The 9,509-nt window shown below is 54.7% G+C and overlaps 1 protein-coding gene across 3 annotated transcripts; it reads right to left on the minus strand.

Moving 5' to 3' along the window:
- PELI3 (pellino E3 ubiquitin protein ligase family member 3) lies at nucleotides 1–8,839 on the minus strand. Of its 3 annotated transcripts, XM_004383695.1 has the most exons (7): nucleotides 8,688–8,839; nucleotides 8,061–8,132; nucleotides 4,862–4,991; nucleotides 4,134–4,235; nucleotides 3,113–3,307; nucleotides 2,405–2,593; nucleotides 1–998 (listed from the first exon to the last, which is right to left on the minus strand). In XM_004383695.1, exons 1-7 carry the CDS (start codon nucleotides 8,837–8,839, stop codon nucleotides 429–431), a joined length of 1,410 nt encoding a protein of 469 aa, XP_004383752.1. In that variant the 3' UTR covers nucleotides 1–428. The 3 variants fall into 3 exon arrangements, with proteins under 3 accessions (XP_004383752.1, XP_004383753.1, XP_004383754.1); XM_004383696.1 differs by lacking the exon at nucleotides 8,061–8,132; XM_004383697.1 differs by lacking the exon at nucleotides 8,061–8,132 and having other exon boundaries at nucleotides 429–998; nucleotides 4,862–4,885; nucleotides 8,699–8,839.
- Nucleotides 8,840–9,509: the final 670 nt, after the last annotated feature.

A 9,509-nucleotide genomic window follows, 5' to 3' on the forward strand; every position in this document is an offset into this window, starting at 1 on the left:
GTGAGGGCAGCTGAGCAGCGAGGTTTATAGAGGAACCCAGGGCGGCATAGGAAGGGGGAGTATCTGGAACTGGGTCAGCAGGCTCAGGGCGCGGCCAGCCTGAGCTGGGGTCAGGGGCCCCTAGGCCCCTTCACTCCCCCAGGGGCACAGTGTAGGCGGCATGAGGCGGCACGCCCAAGGAAGGGCAGGGGCGTGGGGAGCCACCCTCCATCAGTCCGGTGCAAAGCTGGTACCGAGCCCCACCCATCTGATTGGGGTAGGGATCTCAGGGACCCGCTAAGGGGGGAGGGGCACAGCCCATCCAACGCATCCATCTGGGGTGGCTGTTGGCCAGCAGGTTGGGTCCCACATGCAGGGCTCCTCTGGGCTGCAGAAGGTGGGTGCCCTGGGTGGGCAGCGGGCGCAGCAAGCAGGAGGCCCTAGGGAGCCTAGTCCAGCGGCCCCTGGAAAATGAGGCGGATGCAGCCATGCTCGCCGGTGAGCCAGGCCCCACAGAAGGGGCAGGCGGCGTGGAAGGCGTGGGTGCCGTGGGGCAGTGGTGTCTGGGCCCAGTAGCGGGCAGTCTTCTCGGAGCAGACGTGGCCGCAGGGCGCAAAGGCATGGCTGGGTGGCCCAGGGTCCAGGCAGAGGCCGGCCTCCTGGCCAAGCCACAGCGGCACGTAGGGCCCCACGAGGCGACAGAGGGGACACTCACGCTCCTGCGGGCCCCGCTCCCGCCGGCAGCCCCAGCCGTGGTAGCCGTGGACGTGGCCGCAGCGGACATAGACCCAGGGCTGCTGCTTGTCAGGGGCCGTGCGGCCCCGGGCCGGGCTGGGGAAGGCCAGGGTGCTGAGGCCCACTGGACACTGGGGCCGAGCTGCGTTGGCCTCCTGCCGCTGGGCCTCCAGCTGCTTCAGCGTGGGTGCCCGCAGCAGCCCGGCTGGCGTGCGCCACAGCAGAGTGGCCCCGCACAGGTCGATGAGCGAGCCATCTTGTAGCACATTGGACTCGTTTTCCACCTGCCGGGGCAGCAAAGGGCCTTACTGCCCTAAAGGCCCCTAGGCCTCCCTACCTCCCAGCAGGCAGCCCTCACCCAGCCAAGCTTCCTGTCCAGCCCCAGAACCACCCTGGAGAGTACCCACTGGCGGGCGGGCTGGGGCAGAGGTGCAGGGAGGGCTGGGCAGTCACGTGGGAGCGCGGCCAGGTGCGGGGGCGGGGGGGGGATGGGGGGCCCTCCCGGGGGTAGGGGGGATGGGGGGCCCTCCCCTCCCCTCTCCTCCGCACGCTGACCCTAACCCTCACTCTCAGCAAGACACAGGCCTGGGTTCCCTCTATCGAATCCGAGGTTTGAATCACAACAGTTTTTCTAAAACATTTCCCCAAACATTTCCCTAATGGCAGAGGTGGGAACTCCTCCACCTGGAAAGCTGGTGCCTTAGTCCAAAGCAGCTGTGCCGAGGCTTGTGGTTAAAAGCAAGGTCTCGAGCGCCAGACTGCCTGGATTTGAATCCTGGCCCTGGCGCTTACTAACTCAGTGTCCTTGGTCAAGAAACTTAACGTCTCCGCATTTTCATGTCCTCAACCTCAAGATGGAGAACACATCCAGGTATCCAGAGTGGTTGTCGTGAAGATTAAATTAATTACTCGATGTAAACACTGTGAACTTTGCCTGGCACATAGTAGGTGCTCAGCAAGAGTGTGCTAGTGAAATGTTCACACGCGTAAGTTTTAAAAAACAACGTTTCCCCAAATCTCCCCGTAGTGTTAGCAGTCTGGAAAGACAGGCATGTTTTTTCCTGAGGCTTGGAGTCCCCTTGCCCAACATCCCCACGCCAGGAAGAGCTCTGTCTGCATGGCCCATTTGAGGAGCGTGGCTGCATACCTAGGACAAGCCCCTGACCCTCTCTAGAACTCACTGCCGGCTCCTAACTCAATTCTCTAGTTTGTACCACACGAAGGGTCCAACACCATCTGTGTCAGAACCACGCTGAGGGTTCTTTCCCGCTGGGAGAGGATGAAAAAGAGAAACCCGTCTGAACACGACAGACGCGCTACGAACTGCCATCACTCTAGGCTATAAACTGCTCACACCCAGGCCATGTGTCATCCTCATAAGAGGGTGTGATTTTTTTAAACTGGTGGCATCCTCAAAGTCTCTTGGCGCTGCAAGGTGTGTCTGTCTGCTCCACTTCACCTCACCCGTGGACCTCCGGTGGTATGTGGCTATACTTGCGGACACTGGTCTGGTCCTGTCTGTGGCAAGGGGCAAGTGGTGTGTGCCAAGAGCTCCTGAGCTCCCTTGGACAGGAGGACGGGAGACCATCCCCCGGCTTGGGCGAGGGGACAGGCAGATTGGGAGGGGCCAGGAAGCATGGAACGGATGGGAAATGGATCAGGCTAGAAGCCTCCAGGCCAGGCCACCTACCAGCTTCCCCCGCTGCTGGGCCGAGCGGCTGTCCCGCAGCGTGTACACATTTCCGCAGACCGAGATCTCCCGCCAGACGCCTGGGGCTGAGTCCTCGGAGAAGCCGCCAGCTGGGTGCATGACCAGGACCCCATTGGTGGTCAGGCCGTCCATCAGGCCATCGGGTGTCCGCCATTTGGCAGCCCGCTCCTGGACCACCAAAAACAAACCAACCAACAAACCAAACATGTTGCCATTGAATTGATTCCAACTCGTGGCGACCCTGTGTGTTCCAGAATAGAAATGTGCTCCACAGGGTTTTCTTAGCTGTAGTTTTTACAGAAAGTCACCAGGCCTTTCTTCCACAGTGCTGCTGGGTGGGTTCAAATTGCCAACCTTTAGGTTAGTAGCTGAGCACAAACCATTTAAGCCACCCAGGGACCACGTGTGGGGTCGAATCACATCTCCCTGCATGGCCCCTAGCAGACTGCTTGCCCCTTCTCTGGGACCCTCTACGCTGTCCCCCCAGGTCAGAGGTGGCCCATAGAGCACTGGCATTGGAGCTGCATGACCTTGGGCAAGTCACCAACCTCTCTGAGCCTCACTTTGCTCATCCATTAAGTGTGGCTGCTAACCCCTGCACAGGTCTTGGTTATGATTACTGTGGGTTGGCCCAGCACCCCAGGATGCTGCACCTCCCAGCCCAGCCCTGCCTAGGGGCTCACTCACTCCAAGAAAGATGTTGCTGGAGGCATCGAAGCCAGCGGCATAGATGCGGGCAGTGTAGGGCGGCCGGCGGTCACAGAGGATGCGGCAGGCGTAGCGGGAGATGGTGCTCTGGGTGGAGGGACCCTCCCCGGCCCCTCCTCCAGGGGACGTGTCTGTCACCACAAAGTCGATCATATTCTCAGTGGAGCGGCCGATCTGTGAGGGTACGGGCACAGGGATTGGAGATGCACAGGTAAGTCCCACAGGCTTCACACCTGGAGTTCTCAGCAGCTGCTCCTCATGCAGGGACACCTTTGATGAGGTTGCCAGGAGGGGGCAGCACCATCCCAACTCTGGGGCCCTCTGGGCTCCAGGTGGGGCCTCCAGGGCTGGTGAGCTGAGGGGTCTGGGGCTCCTCTTTCTCTGTCTCCCCACAGTTTTGGGGCAAGTAAGAAGGGAGTACCCTACTCAGTAAAAACAAGTCGATTTGCTGTTAGAACAGGGAAAGAGCAATACCCACGGCTTGAGAGTGCTCAAATATTAGCAGCAAAGAGTGACTTTTTCACAAGTATTCATTATATGCCAGGTACCATGTTAAATGTTTTATGTACAATATTTCATTTAATATTCCCAACAATTCCATAGGGTGGGGACTATTATTGGTCCTGTTTTACAGATGAGGAAACCGAGAGGTTAGTTAACTCTTGCCCAAAGTCACCCAGCTAGTAAGTTGGAACCGGGATCTGAACCCAGGCAGCACGGCTCTGAGCCCACACTCTGAACCACTGAGCTGTACGGCCTCCTGCAGACTGGGAGTCTGGTCTTGAGTTGAGTCTTGATATAGTCACCGAATTGTTGTGTGACTCTGAAGTCAACAGTCCTCCCTGGGACAACGTGAAGAGTAGTCAGTTGCACTGAGTGTCCCAGAAGCACCTTCCCTGAGGCCTTCGGCCCTCCGGCCCCACCCTAAAACGCCTGCAGAGCCTCGGGTTGAGGCCCAGTGGCCCAGTAGCCAGGGGTCTGTGGAGGGACCTGAGCATACCTGGAACATGTCTGTGTCACTGTCGTGTGTATACTCCACTATGACCGAGTGACTCCGGGACAGCGTGTACGAGATGCTGTGCTGGCCACGGTTACTCAGTGCCTGGTAGAGAGAAAAGAGAGGTTGCTTCCTAGGGCATGTGACTATGAGAAGTGTGAGCCCCTGAGCCAGAAGCTAGGTCCCAGGGGAGAGGCCCCACCCTTCGCAGAGGGTGTACGATGCAACAGGCGCTTTACACGGGTTACCTTATTTCATCTCTACAGCCACCCCTCGAAGCAGACATGGTTATTCCATTTAACAGTTAAGGGAACTGCAGCTCAGAGAGGAGAAGAAACTGGCCTGAAGCCACACAGCTGGGAACAGCAGAGCCTGAATTCTAACCCAAATCCTCTGAAACCAAAGGCTTTTCCTTTGCCATTGCTGTGTGACTGTCACATCCCCTCTCTGAGCCTCAGCTGCCTCTAAAATGATGCTGATCTTTTTTGCCCAATGGATAGGAACTGATGGCCAAGAGGCTTCAAGAAGGCAAGGTCCGGGGAGGGAAAGCACTTTGCAAACTGTAAAGGCTTGTGCACACTCTGGCAGCCCCGCTGGAATGGTGATGATGACACAGAGGGCTCGCCTGCTCCGATGGGGCCGTGGGCAGGTAGGACTGGGAAGGCTGAAGACCTGGGACCTGAGCAGGGAGGTCAGGGCGGTGCCCAGGTCTGCTGGGATACGCTGCTTGCCTTGGAGACGAGTGGCGTGGAGATGTGGTGCATGACATCTGGCTTCACCCCGTTGGCATGTGGCCGGCGGCTCAGCGCCAGGCGACTCCGCCGACGGCCCTTGTCCCCACTTGCCAGACACCCGTTGTAGCTGTGAAGGTGGGAGGTTAAGAAGAAAGGGTTGGGGGCAAGGAGAGAAAAAGAAAGAAATGAGTCCCTGGCAAGACTTGGAGGAAACTGACAACTTCTGGGCAGATCCTAGTCTAATAAACAAGCCCTAGAACCACCAGAGACTAGAAGACCCTACGATACCACATCGGTGCGTGTGGGGAGTGGGGAGGGGCCAGGTCATCTCCAAAAGGCTTCATTCAATTAAGCAAGCGTTCCCTGGATGCCTGAGCCATGCCTGGCCTGAGGCTGGGCTCTAGGGAGGCAGAGATGCCACACCTTGGGTCCGTTCTGTGACCTCAGGGGGAAGGCGAGAGGGTCCCTGACTTCTCAAGAAGCCCGGGCACCACCTGCATAACCAGGCACAAGCCAACTACGCCACAGGCCCAAAGGCAGGAGAAGGAATTTTGGCCCAGCCTCAGATTTCTGAAAGAGGGAATGCCTATACTGGGCTTTGAAGAACCGGAAAGAATTCATCTTTAGAAAACTCATTTATTACATCACAAGCGCTACTGGAAACCCAAGTGAAAGAAAAAATATACCCACAATGCCACTACCTCCATATTTCCATATATGTCAAATTTCTGCCTTCCTTTCCAGCTCTTGTCCAGAGGAAATGGCTGTGAGAGGCAGATGGGTGAATAAGAGCCTTGATCGCTGCCATGCACGGGGCCCTCCTGGGTTCCTGGTGCTTCACATTGTCAATTATCTAATGGAATCTATGCAACATCCTGCCCGGCAAGGGTCTTTCTTCCCATTTTATGAATGAGGACAAGCGAGGCTCAGGGAGGTAAACTGACTTACTACAGGTCTGACGTTAGTAAGTGAAAAAGCCCAGATTTAAGCTTGGGTCTGTCTGACTCCAGCCTCTCCTGCAAAAGTCCTTCTAGGGGGGAGGGCTCCCCCTAGCCAAGGCCCCGAGGCTGGCAGCGTCTAGTGGGATCAGGGAAAAGGCAGTGAAGTGTAGTTGGGGAAGATGCAGCCTGAAAGGTTGGTGGAAGGGCCCTGACCCCCAGGCTGAGGAGTCTGGACTTAATTCTGTGAGCAGTGGGGAGCCACAGAAGGTTGTAGAGAAGGAAGTGACAGGATGAATAGCTGTCAAATACAGACAAAGACCACTTGAATCAGAATCTCCCAGTGAGCTTGGCAAAATACAGATTCCCTGGCCCTGCCCATGCAGAGTCTGATTCTGTAGGTTTGGGGTGGGCCTGGCAATGTGTATTTTCAATGAGCTCTCCAGGCAGCTCTGATACAGAGCTAGTGTAGGGATTCACTGCTCTGAGAGGACAAATGTCCATCAAGGGGGCCTGTAGCCTCAGATCTGCAGTCTCCCCACAGTGGCCTCACTCTCGACTGGAAAGCGAGCCCTTCCTTTGGGACCCCAAGCAGGTGCTTTTCCAATGCAAGCACCCCGAGAGGGATATTGCTTTTGCCCTGGTGAGCACTTCACATGTGTGGAGGTAGGCCTTAGGGTGGAGCAGCAGAGGGCACAGGCTCAGGACTCAGCCTGTGGCTTAAATCCTGGCTCACATGACCTCTGCAAAATGGGGCTAACTTATCAGGACCTACCTCACAGGTTCATTGTAAGATCTGCATGAGATAAAGCATTTTTAAATGCTCAGCATAGAGTTTGGCATATATATAGTAAGCCCTTGACAAATATTAAATATTATTAGTAGGAATAAAAGTTCATGGCACATGTCAATAAACAGTTGTTACTGGGTGCCATCAAGTCGGTTCCAACTCATAGCGACCCTATAGGACAGAGTAGAACTGCCCCATAGGGTTTCCTAGGCTGTAATCTTTACAGGAGCAGATCGCCAGCTCTTTTCTCCCACAGAACAGTTGGTGGATTCCAACCGCCAACCTTTCGGGTAGCAGCTGAGCGCTTAACCATTGAACGACCATGGATCCTTGAACAAACAGTAAAACAAACAAACAAAAAAACCCACCAAACCCATTGTCATCGAGTCAATTCCAACTCACAGCGACCCTATTGGCAGAGTAGAACTGCCCCGCAGGGTTTCCAAGGCTGTAATCCTTATGAAAGCAGCAGTCAAGAAATCAAACAACATATTGCATTGGGTAAATCTGCTGCAAAAGAACTCTTTAAAGTGTTCAAAAGCAAAAATGTCACTTTGAGGGCTAATATGCCAAGCCATGGTATTTTCAATTGCCTAATATGCATGCGAAACCTGGACAATGAATAAGGAAGACTGAAGAAGAATCGATGCCTTTGAATTATGGTGTTGGTGAAGAATATTGAATATACCATGGACTGCCAAAAGAAGGAACAAATCTGTCTAGGAAGAAGTACAGCCAGAATGCTTCTTAGAAGTGAGGATGGTGAGACTTCGTCTCACATACTTTGGACATGTTATCAGGAGGGACCAGGTCCTGGAGAAGGACATTATGCTTGGCAAAGTAGAGGGTCAGCAAAAAAGAGGAAGACCCTCAATGAGATGGACTGACACAATGGCTGTAACATGGGCTCAAACCGAGCAAAAACTGTGAGGATAGCACAGGACCAGGCAGTGTTTCGTTCTGCACAGGGTTGCTATGAGGCAGAACCAACTCAATGGTACCTAACAACAACGATCTTTATGGAAGCAGACTGCCACATCTTTCTCCAGCAGAGCAGCTGGTGGGTTCGAACTGCCAACATTTTGCTTAGCAGCCAAGCACTTAACCACTGCTCTACCAGGGCCAACAAACAGTAGCCATTATTATTTCTCCATAATCATCGTAATGATAACACAGTTCATCATAACTGATGGCACAGAGAGAGGCCCAAAGGAGACATGGGTAGGGAAGGAAGAAGAGGGGTCTGTGCTGGCGGAACAGCTCAGTGGGTGGTACAGGGGTCCTGTGCCCGGGGTCAGGCAAAGACTGGGCAGGGAGGAGTTCTGCCCAGCCACCAACTCACGTCGCTTCCTGTCTCCTGGCCTCAGTTTTCTCACCTGTAGCATGGGGGTCAGTTGTGGCTTAGTGAAAGTGCTCTAGACCTAGAGTTAAGAAAGATCTGGGTCCAAATCCCAGCCCTGCCACTTACCAGCTGTGTGCCCTTGGGCCAGTCACTTCCCCTCTCTGAGCCTCGGTTTCCTCACCTCCTTCCTCACAGCATCTTTGTGAAGATTGAAATGAAATAATGTCCATGAAAGGGCTTGGCACAGGCCTGCCTCACAGAACCCTTGATACGTGCCAGGCACTGTCCTACGCACTTTACAGAAATCACCTCTTTCCTTCCTTCCGACAACCCTCTGAGCCCTCTGAGATAGGTATTATCATCATCCCTACTGGTCAAATGGGAAAACTGAGGCACAGGGAAATTCAGCAGCTTGCAGAGGCAGGATTTGAACCAAGCAGTTTTGCTCAAGAACCAGAGTTCTTCACCCCACACTATACATAGTAGGCACTTTATGAAAGGCAGCTGGTGTGATTTTTTTTTTTTATCTGATCAGAAACTTAGGTGGGCAGTAATTATCTCAGTAATTTATGAAAAATGGGAAGGTAAAATAACAATTATGAATTGAGGTGGGTTGAGTCAACTGGATCTCTTCATCTGGCAAGATGGGGGGGACCAACAGCAGAAGGGTGCTATGTGGGAGACCTGGGGTCCTTTTTCTGGCTGCCCTGGGGATGCCTGATGACCCACCCTGCCTGATCCAGGGATGCTCACCCCAGGACGATGAGTTCACCATACTTGATGGGCTCCTCGCCTGGCTGTGCATCTTCACGCGGAGACGAGAGGACGCAAGAGCCCTTGTTTCCAGGGTGCCGGAGGCCTGAGGTTTGGGGGGACCCCACTTCAGGGTTTCCTTCCAGCACCATTCTGGGCAGGGTGGGAGAGGAGAAAGAGAGCTTTGCAGACTCCCACCCTGAAACCCAAAACCCGTTGCCTTCGAGTCGATTCTGACGGAGTAGACGGAGTGGAATTGCCCCATAGGGTTTCCAAGGCTGTAAATCTTTACAGATGCAGACTGCCACATCTTTCTCCCGTGGAGTGGATGGTGGGTTCAAACCGCTGACGCCTCCGTTAGCAGCCGAGCACTTAACCACTGCGCCACTGCCCCCCTCCCAGCCCGTCAATCTCAGCTCTGGCCTGCTGCAGGGCCACCTAGGCTAAGGACGAGTGACCTTTCACCACCTCTGTTGCTATGGCAACCACTTTACCTCTGCCTCCCATAAACTGCCAGAGTTGCTGGGATACCAGGGAGGAGAGATGGCTGGCTCCAACCAAGAGGGAAGGATGGCACCATCAGAGGGTGAGGATACTTGGAAGGGCCAGCAGGATGTCAACTTGGCCAGAGGCTGCTTTTTGGCTAAGACTCCAGTCTGGGATGTGCTTGGAAGAGGGGCACCCCAGGAGTTGGGGGCCCTTACCCTTCATCTCAGACTCAGTTCCTAGATTTAGGTCTCAGCCCCGGGCCCTCAGAGATCCCCTCTCTGTTAGGTTCTTGGAGTGTATCTGTCCGTCTTCGTCTTTCTGACTCTTTGTGGG

Source organism: Trichechus manatus, unplaced genomic scaffold (genome assembly GCF_000243295.1).
Source record: "Trichechus manatus latirostris isolate Lorelei unplaced genomic scaffold, TriManLat1.0 scaffold00113, whole genome shotgun sequence".
NCBI lineage: Eukaryota > Metazoa > Chordata > Mammalia > Sirenia > Trichechidae > Trichechus > Trichechus manatus.